Source organism: Hyperoodon ampullatus (genome assembly GCF_949752795.1).
Source record: "Hyperoodon ampullatus genome assembly, chromosome: 11".
Classification (NCBI taxonomy): domain Eukaryota; kingdom Metazoa; phylum Chordata; class Mammalia; order Artiodactyla; family Ziphiidae; genus Hyperoodon; species Hyperoodon ampullatus.
Window position 1 is genome coordinate 85,880,530 of NC_136924.1, and position 21,481 is coordinate 85,902,010.

At 36.1% G+C, this 21,481-nt stretch overlaps 1 protein-coding gene across 2 annotated transcripts in view; it reads left to right on the plus strand.

The window, feature by feature from the left end:
• Positions 1 to 5,238: 5,238 nt before the first annotated feature.
• Positions 5,239 to 21,481, plus strand: part of SLCO1A2 (solute carrier organic anion transporter family member 1A2) — a gene marked incomplete at both ends in the record, with an annotated part of 46,191 nt that continues 29,948 nt past the window's right edge. The window contains 5 exons of one of the 2 annotated variants that reach the window (XM_079714736.1): positions 5,239 to 5,295; positions 9,922 to 10,063; positions 12,065 to 12,197; positions 16,182 to 16,288; positions 19,226 to 19,372. In XM_079714736.1, the coding sequence (XP_079570862.1) occupies positions 5,239 to 5,295; positions 9,922 to 10,063; positions 12,065 to 12,197; positions 16,182 to 16,288; positions 19,226 to 19,372 (586 nt within the window). Of the gene's footprint in view, positions 5,296 to 9,921; positions 10,064 to 12,064; positions 12,198 to 16,181; positions 16,289 to 19,225; positions 19,373 to 21,481 lie in introns of those variants that run through there. The other variant, XM_079714737.1, reaches the window with a different exon arrangement.

The window sequence follows — 21,481 nt, forward strand, 5'->3', positions numbered from 1 at the left end:
GTCCTTAAACTACTATGCTGTATCGAACTGATATTCCAAGTGAATGTCCAAATAAATACTTTTCATGAATTGCTTATTTTTATTACTTAGTTCAAATTGTTTGCATGATGGCACGAAGCAGCTATTATTATCCTTTAATTGTCTATCTCTCCCATTAGCTTGTGAGACTGCTTGAGAGAAAGCACATATGTTATTCATCTTTGTAGTCTTAGCACCAACTACTGTGCTTGGAATGTAGTAGAGCCTTAATAAATATTTGTGGAATGAATGAATAATAATCACTGCCATTTACAGAGTGACTATTTCATTCCAGCAAGCATGCTAGGGGTCTTATGTAAAATTTATAACTCAGTCTTCATAACAATCTTGCAAGGTAGGCATAAATATTCCAACATCGTAGGTAAGGGAAAATAGGGTCAGAGTTTAAACAATTCACAACTAAGCTAGAATTAAACCCAAGCTAACTGGGCTTTAAAGTCTGACCTTTTGACTATATCTAGCTGCTTCCATTAGTATGAAGGAACAAATATATAAATAATTGGGTTGGAAAAAATCTAACATCGTATTGGATTTCCAGTTATTAGAGGAACTTCATAAACAGATGAAGTCTTATCTCTATGAGAAAAAAGAGGAGTTCAGTATTTTCTTGCCATAATTAAATGAAGAAACAAGTTTTTGTATCTCAAACTATGCCTATGCAGGCAAAAGGAAGAGAAATTGGGATAATAATCTGAAATATGAAATGGTTTAAATTGCCAATGTGGAAAACATTGGCTATTCCCATAATTACCTAATCATTATCTAGAGTTACTTGGCATGAGATGTAACCCTGATGATATTCACAACTAGCTCTCCTAAAGACTTAGAAGTCAGGTTTTAGCTTTACTTTTCCATGTCTTGGTTTATTATCCAGCACGAGGCAGTAATTTTCCAAAGTACCTGGGTAGGTATTTTTATTGCTGGATTGATGATGATGGTTTTCCCTTGTGTTTCTGTGTGTTCCATACTTCGCTTTGCATGGTAAAATCATATGCATGAGTCTATGGCCCAGTTAAGTTTCTCCCTTAGTTTTACCAGAGTGATGCATTTCTAGTAACTCCTCTGAGCTTGGACTTAAAATAATACCTATATTTGTAAGGCTGATTTGCAGAATCCCTGTCTTATTCTTTGATTTATGACGAAAAGTAACTAATAGAAGCAAAATAATTTGGTAGGCGTCATACAAAGAGTCATTGTTAATTCTCCATGTGCTTCTTTGGCACATACTTGCTTGGTTTGGTATTGGTTGAAATTATTTCAGCTGGATACCACCAAGAGTCTGTTCTCTTCTTGCAGAGCTAGGAGCCATTTGAAGATTCTGGAAATAAACAATTTTCATAAGATCTTTGCTGGCGTGACCCTGTCTTTTTTCCCAGGGAAAGGATGTTCTCCTAAATCTTCTTCATGTATGTACTACTAGTTTTGCCATGATAAAGTAAAGCCTTTATTTTGTTAATTCAATAGGAGAGATTAATATAAAATTAAATGTAGGCATTTTCCCAGGTGATTTATAATAATAAAAGCTATGTCTATGTATGTAATACTGGGGAAAGAACACAATAAGACCGTTTATTTGTTTGATAAAAAATGGTATTCTCTTGTCGTTGAGACACATCATTAAGGGCTGGAAACCAAGGGGCGTCAAAGACCCTAGAGTGTTGCTGTTCCATGGGTGTAGAGTTTCAGTCATGCAAGATGAAAAAGTTCTAGAAATCCACTAACCAAAAGTGTGCGGGGAGAGAACAATTCTGTAATGTGCTTTTACCACAATTAAAACAAAAATAAAAACAAACACAAAAAGCAGAGTCGTGAGCAGTAGACATGGAAGAAACCCAGCTACATTGGTGCTGAAGAATTACCTGCTCCCATTTGAATGTCGAGAAGGAGTTAGAGAAATAAACTGATTCTCTGCTTCATAAAACTGCAGCAAGGCGTTTTCATTAGCAGTGATGACTGCTGGAGATTGTCGGTGATGCTGTGATCCCAAGAGCAGAAGTCACCGTGTAAACAAAGCTGTGCTGACAAAAGGGGACTGTTCACAAAGCTGACACTAGCGCGGCATTGAGAATATGAAGAAACAACGTGTGTATTCTCTGATTTGGGGCCAAAGGGCTCAATAATGATTGTGACATTAACTATTGGAATTTACAAATTTTAAGTAAAAAGAATAGATCTTATTCATTCATTTATTTATTTTCCTCCGCTAAAATTTTTCAAAAGTATCTGAAAAGCTAAAATGTTTTCACTGTATATGTTGGCAAATTAAGGAAAGTTTAATGTTAATTGAATCGCATTTAATTCTTTCCAACTGCTTAGCTTTAAACACTACAGTGAAAAGACAACTGTTTGAAAACCTCTTTCAGGGCTGGAAACACATTTTGAAACAAACCTTTGAGGCATGATGATAAAACCTGCACAATATCACAATGCATAGAAGGAAAAACAGAATTCCCTGATGTGGTGATTTTCTGTGTTACCAACTCCAACTTCTATGCCTCCTCAGGTATATAGGAAAAATAGGCATTTAGAATAGGGATTTTTTTAAAAATATCTTTATTGGAGTATAATTGCTTTACAATGGTGTGTTAGTTTCTGCTTCATAACAAAGTGAATCAGTTATACATATACATATGCTCTCTTCCCTCTTGCGTCTCCCTCCCTCCCACCCTCCCTATCCCACCCCTCTAGGTGGTCACAAAGCACCAAGCTGATCTCCCTGTGCTATGCAGCTGCTTCCCACTAGCTATTTATTTTACATTTGGTAGTGTATATATGTCCATGCCACTCTCTCACTTTGTCCCAGCTTACCCTTCCCCCTCCCCATATCCTCAAGTCCATTCTCTAGTAGGTCTGTGTCTTTATTCCTGTCTTACCCCTAGGTTCTTCATGACATTTTTTTTTCTTAAATTCCATGTATATGTGTTAGCATATGGTATTTGTCTTTCTCTTTCTGACTTACTTCACTCTGTATGACAGACTCTAATTCCATCCACCTCATTACAAATAGCTCAATTTCTTTTCTTTTTATGGCTGAGTAATATTCCATTGCATATATATGCCACATCTTCTTTATCAATTCATCCAATGATGGACACTTAGGTGAATAGGGATGTTTTTAGCCACGAAGATGAGTGAAGACAACTTTGATACCAAGAGGAATATGTTCTCTCCCTCTCTTATCATTTGACTGGATAACTATATTGAGCTCTAATATATTGAAATATAAGCAAGCGGGAGCGGGGGAAGAAAAAACATAAGGGAGAGAGATTGAGTTCTAAATGTACGAGAAGGAAAAACTGAGAGCAGTTGAGAGGTTTATGATAAAATCAGAGGTATTATAGATGAAGACCAAAAAATAGCAGTTTCCACTCTTTTGAAAATTTATGCTATTCTATGGGTTTTTCTAAAACTAGTGTTATGTACTTGCACTATACTTAAGGTGACTTGGAATTTTATGGGCGAGATTTCAGCTTGAGTTCATTTGTATTGTCATTCAGAATTGCCAAGAGTGGTCTCTCATAATTTTCACTTATGACCTATGGATTTTTTCACCACTTACATACCAAACAATTTGTATTTGATCATACACTGTCCAGTTCTAGTCCAATGTGTTTATTGAAAAGTTTTACCTTTCCCAATAAAAGTATAATTTCCTTGGGATCTGGGTCCAAGTACCCTTCACAGAGCCTTATACTTCTCTACCTAGTTTATATTGTCTGTAGGACAACTTGTCTGTCTTGTTCACTGCTGAAATTCTGTGCTTAGCACAATGACTGGCATATAGTAGACTTCTGATAGATACTTGTTGTCTTCATAAAAGAATGAGTAAAGAGAATTAAGCTCATCCATAATTGTTCAGTGGCTATTGCCTTAATGTGTATAGGGGAGTGGGATTCAGGTGTTAAAAATTAGTGCCATTTGGGATATTGTTAAATGGATATTGTTCAGAGGATTTTAATCAACTAACACTGGGGATACTGTTAAGATAGCATCTGGCAACTTGAAGTAGATTTACTAGATTAAATATAGTCAGAGTGAAATACTTTGGTTTTAGTACAAAATATTGCCCTAATTTCAAGAAACGAAATAGACAAAATCTTTGACAAAGGGTTAGTAGAATTTAATAGAGTTTAAATCATCTTTTTGTTTTAGATATAAAACATTTTACATACAAAAATGTGTACCTAGGGGCTTCCCTGGTGGCGCAGTGGTTGAGAGTCCGCCTGCCGATGCAGGGGACACGCATTCGTGCCCCGGTCCGGGAGGATTCCACATGTCGCGGAGCGGCTGGGCCCGTGAGCCATGGCCGCTGAGCCTGCGCGTCCGGAGCCTGTGCTCCGCAACGGGAGAGGCCACAACAGTGAGAGGCCCGCGTACCGCAAAAAAAAAAAAAAAAAAAAAAGTGTACCTATATATTATATATACACATAGACACACATATATCTGTATTTATTATATATGTATACATATAGGTTTCCACTTCTATGTTTGATCTTCTCTGAAACCTCACTTCTTAACTTGCAGGATTCTTTTCCAGATCATAGAATTATTTGTTATTTTTACTTAGGCGATTTCCACGATTAAAATTCCATGTCTCCCCAGGTTTCCGTGAATCAGCAGTGCCCCAGAAAGCGTTTCCCTTCCTGAGACTCCAGGGAAGTCTTGGAACACAAAGAACTTGAAGAGGGAGCCTGGCCAAATAGAGATTTTTGAGCCTTTGTAGGCTTGCTAAAGCAGATTATTAGTACAAACAAAATCAAAGTCTGTGTGTTCCTAAAAGCAGCATTTTCATGTAAGTCCAAGGAGCTCACTTTAGTTTTATTTGCTTTGGCTAAAGAAATGAAAAGCTTTGTTTTAACCACGTGGGCATTATTTTGCAAGGGGATCATAACAAATTGTTCTAATCTTCAATTTCACTAAAGAGTTACTACAGTGATTTGATGTAACTTTTTCAATGGAAAATTAACAACTGAATCTTTTCTAACGTCATTGTTTTCTAGATATGAATCAGAAGCTTCCTAGGTATTTTTGTAACACAATGGATTCTGATTCTGTTATTCAGATTCAGTGTTTTCTTCAAAAGAATGACGCTTTATGACTTTGTCAGCAATTTAATAGATTTTTGTCTTCTTAAAAGAATAGAACTAAGAAATATCAAGATTTAAAGCATAAATATCTTGGAACACTCAGAAGAGCAACATGGGAGAAACTGAGAAAATTGAAACTCATAGAATAAGATGTCTTTCCAAGTTGAAGGTATGGACTTGCTTTGTGTGGATGTATGTATATGTACCATATATATATTTTTAAACTGAGACCTTGTAAAGTTGCTTATATCTTCATGTATTAATCTAATAATAATGTCATACTACCTGATATATTGATAAGTTCTTGCTTTAATGAAGTTGGTTTGTAACTGAGGGTGTGCCTAAATAGGATTATTGATTCAGGCAATTTAATCAGAAATAGTTTTGAGGGATTTAAATGGAAGACAGGATCTTAAACACTTTCAAGTACACATTATATTACAGTAGGATTTAATTTCCTGGATCAAAGGCCAATTTAATGTTCACTCTTCTGGGGCTTCTGAGTCAGAGGAGTATGGAGGTCTCTCCTGGAAAATGGTTCACTGGACAGAAATGCTTTGTTGATCAGTATTCAGTGATGCCTTCACAATGACCCACTAAAACAAATGTTTATTTCAAGCTTTGGCAACATACCAATCATTCTTTATAAGAAAAATGCCCATTTTGTTAGCTGTTTCTGGTATTCTTGACTATTTCAGAGCAAATTCTTTTTGCATAGCCTCAAAGCTATTTTGCCTTCAAACAAAATTTAAATTTATTTTAAACCAAGGAATCTGGATAATTGTCTTGATTCCACAGCTAGTGCCTGCAAGTGGTTTCCAAACTGCCACCAGTTTCCTTCATATCAAAAGTCTGTTTTCTCTTTATACATGTGCAGAAAAGATCTACACATGTACTGGAAAGGGGAGAATCATGACATAGAGCTAGAAAATTACTTTTGCCTGAAATGCTCTGTTAATTATATATTTTAAAAATCTCCTTAAATTATTCCTAATTCTCATGTCCACCTCCTAACATTGAGGGGTTAAAAATAAAGACTGAGGCCCAGGCTTGGTTTATGTCGAGTTCAACTACTGACTTGCCGTGTGACCTCGGAGAGGTTGCTTAACCTCCTTGTGGCTCAGTTTTCTCATCTGAAAGGGGTAACAACAGTACTCATCTCATAGAATGTTTTTCTTTTTACATCCTTCAAACAATGACTGGAATATTGTAAACATTCAATAAATATTAGCTATTATTAATAATAGCAATTGTGGATAAAGGTCAAGTATTATTTATAAACAATTGGTCCTTAATTTTTTATGACTGGAGTTTGGCAGGACTAGATATTGATCTGAAATGAGATAGCAAAATACTGCAAGCACAAGTTTATCAGGTAAAAGTAAGAGACAATCGCTTCATGATTAGCCGGGTTTCTCTGTTTCTCTGACCTTAGACATATGCTCATTAAGCAACATGTTTAGAAGGTATCAAAGGACTGTCTTCAACAAATTTGCTTCAAACTCTGGGGCATTATTAAAAGCTGGTAGGACTAGCTTTATAAATATAGAGGTTATTTTGCACTAGACATGAGTCACAATAGCCACTGGTTGCTTTCACTCTATGAAGAAAACTGTACAGGTTAGGAAGCCCATCTCAATGTTTCAGGAAAAGCACTGGGATCATGATTTATCTAGTTTCCTCTCTTAAAGTGTTAAATAAAAGAAATTATTCTCTCAAACATGATTTGTACTTTATTTGATAGGCCTTGCTTGCTTTTAAATATAAAATCTGAATTATAAAACCATGTGAAAATTGTTTACTCTCAACAATGTGCTCTGAAAAGATTTACAGTGTGATGAGAGACAGAATTTCTACAACTGGTATTTAATATAAAAGGATAAATAGCTAGAGATATAGTTATACTATCTTGGCAGCTATATAACGATATGAATTTAGACTCATATTGAGCTTGATATTTAAATTTCCCAGGTCTTTTCCACATACATTTCTATTCAGATTTCCCCAAACTAATTGGTGCAGGTAACTTTTGGTTTAGGTGTATTTAATCCTATTGAATTTCATCTTATATTCAGCTTACTTTCAGCAGTGACTACTTCTTCAAGATGTTTTTGAATAGTGATTCTGTCATTCATTCAGTAAACTTGTACTGGATGCCTACTGTTTGTGAGGCATTTACTAGACCCCGAAGATACGAAGGTAAATAATTTATGGATCCTATCATCGACTTGTTCACAGTATAGTGAGGGAGAATGTTATAGGCATCCAAACACATAAATAACGTGCACTGTGGGGAATTCCCTGGCAGTCCAGTGGTTAGGACTCTGGGCTTCTATGTCAGGGGCAAGGGTTCAATCCCTGGTCAGGGAACTAAGATCCCACATGTCACATGGCATGGCCAAACAGATAAATAAAGTCCTTAAAAAAAATAAAGTGCACTGTGCTGAGGGCTGTAATAAATGCAGGCACACAGCAGGGTGGGGAGATAGGGAGTGAGTGGTCAAGGCTACCTGGGAAGTAGAAAAACAAGAAAGACTCCACAATAGAAATAATGATAGAGTTGAGTTTTAAATATTGAGCATACATTTATCAGATGCACAAGGTGAAGAAAAACATTGCAAGTGGAGGACCACCTGTAAAAGAGATGTAAAGTGGCATGGTGAATTAAAAGAACTATAAATAGAACATTATGTTTAAGCACAAGCAGCAAGAGATCATAACAAAGTATATACGAGGTTTTATTTGCCATCTAAGAAGTAGGGATTTTTGTTTATGGGAAGCCACTAAAAAGTTTCAAGAAGTAGAGTCACATGCTAAATATGCATTTTATTATTTGTTTGACAAACATTTATTAAGCTCCAAATAAGTGGTGGCAGGAGGTGGAAGGGAGATTGGAGGTGGGAAAGACTAGAGGAGACTAAAATTGATTGCAGTTGTCTAAGATAAACTCTGTATACATTTGAGAGATTTCAGCATCTGGGTGGTAGTTAAAGCCATGGGAATAAGTGAGATTTCCTAGGGAGAGCGTATATAGCAAAAAGTGAAGGGTATGAGACAAAAGCCTGAGAAGAGAAGACTGGATAGAAAGAGTCTAGAGTTAGGTGGAGATATAGGTATGCACAGGGGGAGGGGAGGCAATTTCAGGAAGAAAAGAATGATTAATGATCTTAAATGACTCTGAGATATCTAGTTGGCTGAGGACTAAGAAGTACCTATTGGATTTGGAAATCAGGAAGTTGTTTATGACCTTTTATAGAGTAGCTTCAAGAGAGGCTAGACTGTAGTAGACTGAAGGGTGAGTGGAAGGTTCGTGTCGACAATGAATCTAGACTCTTCTTCCAAACAGCTTGATGGTAGCTGGAGCTACCATCAGGGATGAGGGAAGATTTTTAGGACAGAAATGTCTTGGATATATTTATAAGTTAGTGGGGAGAGAGGCAGTAAAGAGTATGAGGATGAAAATAGAGGACGGGGTCAAGAATTGATGAATCAGGATCTCAGCAATGGGAAGAATGGATTCCAGAGCATGGCTGGAGGGAGTTTCTTATACAGGAGGAGGAATACATCCTTTTAAGATGGGAGGGAAATTGGAGAGGTAGGGAGGGGTAAATTTGAAGGTGAACTTGCTGAGATCATTTGCTGGTCAAGAAGAGCACGGGGCTGAGTTGGAGACTGACAAAAAGAAAAGATTGTGACTAACCTTGAAGGAAGTGTACAAAGTGCAGTGTAAATTGTGGGGTTGGTTCAAGATTGAGAAATTGGAAGATGGAGGGGTGAGGATTTTATGGATATGAGTGTACTGGCTGGAGAGTAAATCGAATGGTCTCTCAGGATGGAAGTGTCATCAGGAAATGGAAAAGCCCTATGGCATAGGATTGGAGACTACCATTCAGGCTGACATGAATATATGTATCTATAATTTGTTGATTTTGAAACAGTAATTAATCTACCTAACTTATGATTACCCATTATACAATGCTCCTTTTTCAAATCCCTTACTAAGACCTAAATCTTTTCACTTCCAATTTAATAAAACTATCAAAATTTTAACTTTTTAGTAAAACCATACTAGTTTCTGCTGATCACAATGGTTCTATCTGTTAAGTTGTCCTTGATTTTTTTGTTACAGATGGTGTCAGTCTGACTGCTGTCTGGAATTATATCAATACCTAGGAAGTGTAATTCAGTATGTGGAAATTTATTGTACTGTATTCATATTCGTTTATCATAGCAAGTACCTGTTCAGTTTAGAAACATTTTTGTATGGTTTATAATTAAAATATTGCTTTAAATAAATTAACTGGCAATGAGGAGCAATAGAATGTTGTATAAATTGCATATTACTTTGTTCGAGAGAACTTAAGCAAATTTGCTACAGAAATAATGTCTTTGTGTAACGTCACATTCCTTTTTAAAAATTAACATATACGTATTCTTTTGTACCACAGATAGTGTTGCAATGCTGAAGATCAATTTAAATCTTTTGCTACATGTTATTTAGAATGATTACTTGCTTCTGTGTATGTATAAGATGTGCCCATAAAATAATGAGGCTACAAATGACCTACACAATTCAATATCACTAATCAATTAGTCCCACTTTGGATTTTCAAAGAGAGAACATAGTATGGAAGACCAGAAGAAGAGATCACTTTAAAAGCTTCTTCCAAATACAAGAGTTACTTGAGCTGGAGACAATCAGTCTTTTGGTAGAAGATATTTTGTCAACGGGTGGCTAATGTACAATTTAAAAATAAATTTTTCATATGTTTTCTTGCACTTTTTTTCTCCCTAGATGTTTCTGTTGGCAATAACATGTGCGTATGTATCCAAAACACTATCCGGATCTTATATGAATTCCATGCTCACACAAATAGAGAGACAATTCAACATCCCAACATCTCTAGTTGGATTTATTAATGGAAGCTTTGAGATTGGTAATGAATTATTTTTCTATTACTTCTTTTTATACATTATTTTATCCAGGGAGCTAGTCTGAATTTTACTCTCCTTATTTTCCGCTTTGTACCATTTAACTGACTGAATGTATTTTCTAAAATGACTTAAATAGCCTAGCTCACTTTCAAATATGTTGAGAAAATTCATTTCAATATTATCCCTGAATAATACTTAAACATCGTCACATATCCCATCATGGGACTTTTTATTCTAATAGTTAAAATTTTTTTATTCTAATAGTTCTTTGGTTAGCTAGCATGAGTAGCAGAGTGTTTAGAGTACTAATATTTAATCTATTATTTGATAACCCTTAGGGCTTTATTTTCATGTTTAGAAGATATCATGGGAAACAAAGAAATCTGTTTTCAAAAAAAAAAGCAAATATTTTTCTTCTCCTATTGTTTCTGGGAGGTTGACAATTCTCCTTTCTAAGTGCAGAGGGAAGAAGAAACAGCTTTCACATCTCGCTGAATTTATTTCAGAAACAGCCTTTAGGGAAGAATAAAGCCTATACTTAGGCTCTGATTTTTGTGGCCCACTGGGAAGATGTGAGGACAGAGAGAAAGAATGAGGAAGGGAAAGATTTCTTCTGTGAACAAACCCGCATAGAAATACAAATGTCACTCCTTTACAGTTTTGTAATGGCTTTTACTTCCTTCAAGATGAAAGTTGCCTGTAATATTTTTAATCAGTATCTGAAAGAAAAATTAGGATGGGATAGAGGCAAAACTGAAACAGGTGATGCTTGATCTTGTCTCCCAGTGCTCAGCTCTCTCAGACCTCATTCTGTGCCATCCGTTTGCTGGCTATGGAGATCCTGGCTATGGAGTCAGAAGTCACTCCCTGTAGAGTCCCTGTGTAAACTCAGCTCGCAGTCTAATGGAGGGCATAGGTGCAAAATAATTTAACTGAATGCAGTAAGTTTCGTGACATAGGTATATGCAATGTCCTATAGGAACACAGAGGAGGGACACAACCTCACTTAAGGAAGATAGGCTCTTGAAGTAAAAGTTTTCTGGGTGACGAAACAGGGTTAGATAAGTGTGAACAGAATTCCAATAGAAGAAGAAGCATAATGTTGAAACAGCATGGTAGCTTGTGTAGGGAGCAACATTCAGCCCAGTGTTATGGACTGGCCACACTTCAGGTGGCAATTCCTAGAATATAAGTCTGGAGAAATGGGCAGGGGTGAGAAATGGACTATTGGAGAGTTTCGTGTGTGTGTGCTATGGAACTTACCTTTTATCCTCTAGGTAATGGAGAGTCACTAAGAGATTGGCAGAGGTTATTAACATTTCTATTTCAAGGACCTCTTTGGCAATCTGATGCCATATAATCTCAGAATAATGTAATTGCATAAAATAAAAACCATAAGGGTACAAAGGAAGTCAATTATACTGAAATAAAATTATCAAAATATTAAAAGCAGCTTATATAATAATACTTGTATTTCTTACCATCACATTAAATAACAATATCTACACTAATTTTGAAGTAATCATCAATGTCAATAATATTTTGAAGTATCTGCAACAACTGTAATGTCGTATGCAAATACCTGTAACTTCTGTTGGTGGTAATTGATGACAAAATCATACATACTGTTAATACTAATGTAGTTTGTGTCTACTTTCACAGTCAAAGGAAATACTAATATTAAGTTACTGAAAATAAAGATGCAGTTTTTTTTTTCTCACTCAAGTTCATGGAGCACCTGATTTCTATCCATGGACTCCTTTGGGGTTTATAAATAGCAGGTCAAGAACCTCTGTTAAAAGACATTGTGAAACAGAGCTCTCCCTCAGGGCAGGGGTTGTGTCCTATTCATTTATTATTTCATTCATCCCTAGCACCAATCCCAGTATTTCAGATATTTATTATACAAGAAATGCTAGATAGTCAATGATTGGGTGAGGTTGTTAATTTAGACTTTGTTCATACTAACTGAAATATTCATTTGTCACATCAATTTTTTCTAGGAAATCTTTTGTTGATTATATTTGTGAGTTATTTTGGAACTAAACTGCATAGACCTATAATGATTGGTGTTGGATGTGTGGTTATGGGCCTTGGGTGTTTCTTACAATCACTACCTCATTTCCTCATGGACCGGTAAGTACTGCAGTCTCTGATGATTTTTTTAGGTGCAACTTTCTGCAGGAAATAAGCTTGGATTTCTTTCTAGGAACAATGCTCCTAAAGACACAGAGCACTGTAATAGAAACTGCAAGGTTCAGATTCTGTTCCACCCGCCTGTTTTGTGCTCTTGGCTGCCTGGCTTCCACTTACACGTCAATTTATGAAATAGAGATTTGGGACAACTCTTTTATGGAGTTGAGTCTGATGAAGAGATTCTTAGGACCTGGCAAGATTTGGGATGACTCCTTTCTAGGGACTATTTAGACACTTCTAATTACAGTTGAGTTTCTGTTTAATTATGGGTCACCAAAGGATAGACCAGTCTGAAGGTTGATTTTCATTTTAAATTTTTATCAAAGTAATATGTGTGTAAAATTGTGAAAAGTAAAATTATATTGAAAAAAGCTTTGTCCCCCACCCCTTCAACATTGCTCATATTACTCCTCTCCAGAGGCAACTACTCCCGACTCTTTTATCTCTTTCTTCTTCTATTTGCTTCCATATTCCTAAGTAAATGTTTATCCTTTTAGTTTTTGATACTTTAGTGTTATATAATATACATATTGACTTCCTACTATAAAATCATACTCACTATTCCATGTGTGTGACTATGTAAATATTTTTCATATTTCAGCTGAACCATGTTGTTATTTTCCCTTTCTTATATCACTTTTTATTTACCCTGGATTTAATAATTGCCTCATTTTATATTTGATTCATTTTCTTTTTATTTCTCACTAATCATCACCAAATTCTTTACCGGTAGGACAATGTCTTCTCAATATATTCATACATATCAGAGGGTTTCATTTTTGTCTTTGAGATACCTCTCCTGTCATCATCAATTTTCCATCTGCAATCTGAACTGGGAACTCTCCAGGCCTGCTGCATGGTTGCTCCTTTGAAATTTTCACTCACCATTCTCCTTGGGAATTCGTTCTGCCTCTTTCTTCCATTCAGTTACTTACTTCCTGGGTAGTAATATCTTCTCCTTTCCTTTTCATTCTTACTCTTTTTGTGGAAAATGTCATCTAATAGGTTTCTGAGAAAGTGTGCAAGGAAAGGAATAATTTTAAGACCTTAAACATTGGGAAATATTCCTATTCTACTCCCATACCTGGTGACAGTTTGGCTGGTATAATATTCTGGTTTGAAGTTTTTTCCCTAGGGATTTTGAAGACATCATTTCCAATACTTTCTAGTTTCCAATGTTACTCTTGAGAATCCTATACCATTCTAACCCCTGTGACCAGTTTCTTTTCTCTAGGAGCTGTTGGGATTTTCCTTTAAACTCCAGAATTTGAATTCATGATAATCATGTTGGTATAAATGATTTTCCTTTATTGTGCTAGGTGCCTTCAATCTGGACATTTGTAAAAGTTACTTGTATTGTTTCTTTGATAATATTCCCCCTTCTTCCACCCCTCTACTTTCTCTTTCTAGAACTTCTACTTGTTTTTGAATATTGTTACATCCTGAGTTAAGCTTATAGTTTTCTCATCTTTTCTCTCCAATTTTCTATCTCTTTGCCTTCTCATTACTTTTAGGGGAGATTTCTAAAGATTTCTTTTTTTTTGATGTGGACCATTTTTAAAGTCTTTTATTGAATTTGTTACAATATTGCTTCTGTTTTAGTTTTCTAGCTTTTTTGGCTGCGAGGCATGTGGGATCTTAGCTCCCCAACCAGGGATAGAACCCACACTCCCTGCATTGGAAGGTGAAGTCTTAACCACTGGACTGCTAGGAAAGTCCCTGGGGGAGTTATCTTCCAAACCTTTGAATGGATTTCTAACTTTTGCTATCATATTTTTAAGTTTTAAGGACTCTTGTTCTTTGAATGTATCTTTTTAGGGAACATCTTGCCCTTATTTTAAGAATGCAATGTCTTTTCCATCTACATTTCAAGTGTACAGTTTTTTATTTGTTTTCTCTTTGTCTTTATGTTATAGGCTTCCTTCGTATATCTGGTGGTCCTTGGTTAGCTATTCATATTTGAGAGAGAGAGGAATAGCAACAACAAGCTAACCAGAAGTTCTGTGGTACATGTGTAGGACTTAGTTGTTGGAGGACTTCTTCCCAGCACAGGGACTGGATGTTTTAGAGATGGCTCAGAACTGTCCATAACCTGTCAGTTAACTCAGGAAGGGATTCTCCAATCTGTTACCTGAGACATGGCAGCTTGGCTACCAGCCAGGTGGGGGCGGGAGTCTCTTTCTTCACTATGTAGATTTTTCTTTTACTTAATATCCCCAGATTTTAGTATGGCCTCCTATCCTCAGTGTGCTTGTTTTGACTCTCTGCTGTCTAAGGCCATGTTCGTTGGGATGGTGGAGGGTGTCTATTATAAGGGTTTAACTTTTCCTTATACACAGTTTAAACCAATCCTCTGATTTTTTGGATCATACCCACTCCCGCCTTTAGAAGTATCTTGTATCCTGCCTGAAACTTTCCAGGGATATGTGGCACATGTTCAGTTGCTCCCCTGCAGGCACTTACTTAGGCTTGTGTTTGTTTCTCATATTTTCTAGTTCAGTGACCACTCATCTGCTTTCCCATTTTCAAAATCTCTATCTTCTTGTCGAATTTTCAAAATCTCTTTCTCCTTGTCAAATCTTCCATTTTCTTTATCCTTGTGGCATTATGCCTTTTCCTTTACCATTTTATAATCCATCAACTGTCATTTTGCTGAAGTTTTGGGGATGAATGAACTTTGAATGGGTTATTGGGGTTTAGTGGATAAGTTAAATGAAAATGATATGTTATCTTCTCAGGTATTTCTGAAGGGATCGGAAGTTTTCAGGCAAAGAGTTTTTACTGTCCTTTTAGTTCGTATCCTGTCCAAGACAACATCAAGTAATATTCAGCTATTATTTACATTTCTTTCCACTCTCTGCCAAAGGTGTTATTTTTTTTTGTCTGAAGCTGGCAAGTCTCATGGGATCATGGGTATGGAGACAGAAGCCTTTGTCCACAGTTCACAGCCACTCTGTGACCATGACTGGACAACTGTTCAAAGGGGAAGGCATTTTGACGTTTTTTATTATGTTCTATAGCATAGAAATCAGAACTAACAGTGACATACAAGCATAGCACTCTTTAGCTCATTTGAAACTCAGAAGGGCCAGGTTGTGTGTGTGTGTGTGTGTGTGTGTGTGTGTGTGTGTGTGTGTGTTTTGTTTTCTTTTGTTTTTGGATTTCTCTTACCTACTAGGAATATAGAAACCAGTCCAGCATAATTTCTACCAAAGAGAGACTTAGTTGGACATATTTTCTTCCATTATTGCAGCTTATAATTTACTTTCTGAGAAAGGGCATGGGATCTTGTGGTAATTTGCCTAAGATAATATGGTCACAGTGTATTAACCCTTTTGTTCTTATGAGAAGAGAAAAACTCATTACATTGCACTGTCACAGTGTTTGAATCTCCACAGGTCTCTCATTATGATGGGCAAATATTTTGTTTTCCTTGGGGATTGATGAATGCATGAAGGGATTATTGTTTGAATTCTCAGAAAGTGGGGTATATTCTTTACGAGCAAACCTCAGAGAATCCAAAGTTGGAAACTTGTCTGTTGTGTTGTTTTTCCTCCCAAAGCTTTATCTTCTTTATTATACTTCGTAGAGTCTATTATTTTTCTTCCTTTTTGTTCCTTATCCACAGTAATTATTTCCAGGAAATGATCACCTAAAAACCACAAAGCATTGATGTTAGGTAATCTAAAGGATAGACCATACATATGCAGATAATTGAAAGCTGTCAATGAATTGCACATTTTCGTGAGTGGCAAGTTCTTTTTGATGATATCAATCTACGATGATTGGGTGGCAAAGATGAAAAGACATCTGCTTTCCTGGGGTTGGACGTTGTATCTTAAGTGAAGCAGGAGCATATTCACAATGCTCACATTGTCCTCATTGGCTCCTTAACACAAATGTGTTTTCCCTGTGTTCATACAGATATGAATATGAATCTACAGTTTCAGTTTCTGGTAATTTGTCCTCAAACAGTTTCTTGTGTATGGAAAATGGAACCCAGATTTTCAGACCAACAGAAGATCCATCAGGTTGTCTGCTTCATCTTATTCCTTTAGTTAATTTGTAACTGAACACTTTCTGTGGAGGGTCTTTGAATGAGTTATTGGGTTTGGTTAAGTAAGCTAGAGGAACAAAAAGATATTTTTTCCCCTCTAAAGGATTTTAGAGGGGATCAAGGAGGAGAATAGGAATGGCTAATAACAGAAAATGTTATGCCTCTTATATTTGAATATACCTATTAAGACTGCCTTGTCTGTTCTTTAAAATGGTTATTTAAAAATCAGTCAAAGGGGAAAGGGGCTTCCCTGGTGGCGCAGTGGCTGAGAGTCCGCCTGCCAATGCAGGGGACACGGGTTCATGCCCCGGTCCGGGAAGATCCCACATGCCGCGGAGCGGCTGGGGCCGTGAGCCATGGCCACTGAGCCTGCGCGTCTGGAGCCTGTGCTCCGCAGCGGGAGAGGCCACGACAGTGAGAGGCCCGTGTACCACAAAAAAAAAAAAAAAAAAAAAAAAATCAGTCAAAGACTTCCACCCAAGGGCCACTGTAAAATTAATTCCTTAGCAGAAAACATCTTAGAAGGATGGGTTTATACTGATGATTTGGTCTATACAATTATCTAAATAGGAAACAGAGGTAGAAACAGAGTTCAAAAGATTTGTGTTATATTATTGATATTCTATAGCAGACAAAGCAGGCAAATATGCTATAGTTCTGAATACTTTAGTCTCTTTCTACTGAACTAGGAACTTGTCTTTTTTGCCCAGTTGTCCCTCTTTACCAGAGACTACTTCCTAATCCAGCACGATAGTGTACAATAATGGTTTCTTCCAGGTTCTTGCAGTCCCAGGCACCAACATACCTGCCTCTGCTCCTTCATGTGCTAAAGGACCTGCATAATCTGGTGATACTTAGTCTATAGGTGACCCTGTTAATTTACCTCAGACCACAACTTCTTTTCCTGTGATGGGCACATTTTCAGGCTGGATTCATATTAGTGGAAGTTATGGTGGTTCCTTAGGCTGGGAATTTCACTGCCAGCATGGAATAAGAGGGAATCAAAATAGTTCAAATGAGTACAAGAATAGTTGCCTCTGAAACTCTAAATCAAAGGAACCCCCCGGGGAAACGAAAGAAAACAGTGACATCAGCAATAGACCGCGTTCTCTCCTTGAGTTGGCTTTTGCCAAAGAATGACTCAGGTCCTGTTTCCTATTTTTCCTAATATGCATTGTAGTAGATAAACAAAACCTTCCCAGTTGGGTGTATCTCCAGGGAAATGTGTTGATTCCTTAATCACCTGATATTTTCAGTTTTGCCCTAGAGGAAACCTGGAGTTTGCCTATGATCTATAGACATAAACATTGTGCTCATCATAGATAAAAATATGAATACCCAGCAATGGAGACTATGATTTTCTGGACTGGGAGTGATTGAGAGATAGCCTCACAAGAAATTTTGAGACTCAGCTGTGTTCAGGACCCTCATATTTGTGGGTGGCACAGTTTACTAATCATCGGGAAAATGCAAATCAAAAACCACAATGAGATATTATCTTACACCTGCCAGAATGGCTGTCCTTAAAAAGCTAACAAATAACAAATATCGGTGAGGATGTGGAGAAAAGGGAACACTTGTACGCTGCTGATGGGAATCTAAATTGGTGCAGCCACTATGAAAAACAGTATGGGGGCTCCTCAAAAGATTAAAAATAAACTACCATAGGATCTAGCAATTCTACCCCTGGATATATATATATACATATCTGAAAAAAACAAAAACACTAATTCAAAAAGATACATGCACCCCAATGTTCATAGTAGCATTATCTACAATAGCCAAGATATGGAAGCAACCTAAGTGTGCATCAACAGATGAATGGATAAAGAAGACGTGGTGAATACATACACAGTGGAATATATTACTCAGCCACAGAAAAGAATGAAATTTTGCCATTTGCAACAACATGGATGGACCTGGAGGGTATTATGTTTAGTGAAATAAGTGAGAAAAAGAGAAATACTGTATGTTTTGACTTATATGTTGAATCTAAAAAATGAAACAAATGAATAAATATAAGAGAACAGAAACAGACTCATACATGCAGAGAACAAACTACTGATTACCAGTGGGGAGGGGGGGGGAACAGGAGGAGGGGATTAAGAGGTACAAACTACTAGGTATAAAATAAATAAAAGGATGTAATGTACAACACAGAGAATGTTGCCAATGCTTTATAATAACTTTATATGGAGTATAATCTATAAAAATATCAAATTACTATGTTGTACACCTGAAACTAATATAGTATTGTAAGTCACTGTACTTCAATTTAAAAAGAAGTTATTTGGTGATCACAGTATACAGTGGGCTCTATAGAGAAAATGTGATTACTACTCAGTTAGATATTTTTCATTTCTATAAAGTAATTAGAACTGTAGAGAATTCAAAACTCAGTGAGCCTCTTACATAAATCTTATAAATATAGTCTCAATTCTAGGGAGAGATGTTTGTGTTTTTTCCTCTCCCCATAGTTAGTATATATATTGGGTAACACTTATAACAGCTAACTAAGTTTAGTAGTTGCTGGTAAACTAACTCTCTGGAGGGAAAAAAAAAGCCTTGATTTTTAGTGTTTGTCAATTTCTGTGGTGTAAATACTCTCATCAAACTACCAGCATGTTACCACTAAATACTGAATTGGGAAGAGATGTATATACTCACCTCTCCCCAGCCAGTAGGAACTGGCTCTAGCGTACCCACTTATTGTTGGCCATACATAAGTACTCTGTCAGAAAGTGCAAGAGGGATGGCCCAGTGAGTCATTGCTGGCATAGTAAATTGTTGGCCAGGTGCCATGGTCACATAAGAACTGTGAAATGCTTACCTACCAAAAACTTAGAATTAAGTATTGCTAATATTTCACTACCAAAACACCAATGTAATGTCTTTTTTTCTTTTAATGCAGAATGTGTGAAGGAAGTTAAATCATTAATGTGGGTGTATGTACTAGTTGGAAATATTATACGTGGAATTGGTGAAACTCCCATCATGCCTTTGGGTATTTCCTACATAGAGGATTTTGCCAAATCTGAAAACTCTCCTTTATATATTGGTGAGTTGGAAAAAATCTGCCTTAGTCTCTTTTTCAGGACAATAAGCTCCTTGAGCAAAGATATTAGTTATTTATTTGGAGGCTTAGTGATTTCCAGAATGATGAACAGTGCTTTGGCACAACTGGCCATCATTTAAAGTTTATTGAATGGAGCAATTATGGGCTAACTCCAAATAAGCCACTTTGCTAAATCTGCTTTTTACTATTGAAAATGCCATTAAACTAGTGCCCCTGGAGTTCTATTTGACTCCTCCATTTGCTGGGCACCACTCTATACCCAATCTGTTAAGAGATTTAGCAATGTTTTCTCCAAAATGTCTCATATTTCTCACTATTTTCATTATTTCTATTTTTGTTCAGGTCTTCATCACTTCATGTATATGTTATTATAATTTCTATATTGCTCATTTTATCTGTAGTATTTATAATCAATTTCTTATAAAAATTCTTGCAGTATAATTTTTCTTAACTATTTTAAATGTCTTCTCTTTAATGTTGATGAAACATACTGACTCTATCTATTAAATATGAGCTCTCCACTTATTACTAGCTCTACACTCAGTTTATCTATTTCGTTTCCTATATAGTTTCTCTTTATCACAATTTCTTTATAATAGCCAGGCTGTTTCATATTTTTCACAAATATCTGTCTTCATAATTTTGGTAATGTTTCCTGAAAATTCATTTTCTAAAATCTATCAGTATCTCCCACAATAGGCAACTTAAGATCCACCTTGTATGTTGTCTTACAATCTACTGAATATTCTTAATTTATTATGCATAACTTGCTTATATTCCTTAGTTACTTCATCTGTTTTTGGTTATAAAATCATAACTTTGAGTACAGGGACATTTTTCTGTTAAAGTAGAGATGTCTTTTTAAAACCAGAAAAGTCAAAGTGGGTGAGAGAAGACTGTAACAGAGCTACATGTAATGAGGAGATTAAAATATTTAGGAATTATTATCCCAAGCAACTTTGGGTGATTTTGATGACTCACTGATTTTGCAATAATCTTTTTCAGTGTTTTTCTATTCAGTCTTTGAAATCCATTCACATACTTATATTGAAAGATTACAGAATGCTCACCTGCAATAAATTAACAAACACCTTGTTAAAATATGTATTTCTTTTTTCAACAAATATTAGGGTGTATAACACATAGAAACAATGGATAATCTCTACATGTATTAAGATGAATAAGACATTGTCCATATAAAGTTTAGTATGTAAATAACTACATAATTATAAATCAATAAAATCTGATAAATATGTGTATATTTAAATTTGAAAATTGAAGTAATAATTATTAATTAATAATCCATGTATAATTAAATAATTATAAGTCAATTAATTATACATCAAGAAAAGAGTTCCATGTATGGCTCTGGAGTTTAGGAGAGAACATAAAAGCTGGACATAAAATTTAAGAATCATCTATACAGAGACAAAAAATAAAATCAAGAGGGAGAAATGAGGTTGCCATAGGAGGTCAGATGCTACACAGTGAGGAGCCCTAGGATAAAATACTAGGGAATGCTTCTACTTAAGTGAATAGAGTAAGAGGAAGAAAACTCAAGAAGGGGTAGTCATAAGGGACAAGACTAAGACAATAAATGAATGTATAGTTTTGTATCAAGTGGTAGATTTGGGAGTGAAGCTTTCCTGAGGAATATGCCACAAGATATTTATCATAACATAGTATTTCTTTAAAAATCCTCAAAAATATGACTGTGGAAGGCAACAAAAGAATTTTGCTCTATACTGTGACTTTCTCAATAGTAAGATCCCAGCTGTAATACTGAAGGAACCATAGAATCAAAATATCCACCCATGATACAGTAGTGATAATTCTATTCCAATATCAGACACAGTAATAGTTTACTCACAAGACACAACAAAACTCACTGAAAAAGGCCATCACTTTAACCAGTCTGTAATACCACAAGAGAAAATGGCTTTGAATCATAATAGGGACAATCCCACTAATCTCATCTTTTTTTTTTTTTTTGCGGTATGCGGGCCTCTCACCGTTGTGGCCTCTCCCGTTGAGGAGCACAGGCTCCGGACGCGCAGGCTCAGTGGCCATGGCTTATGGGCCCAGCTGCTC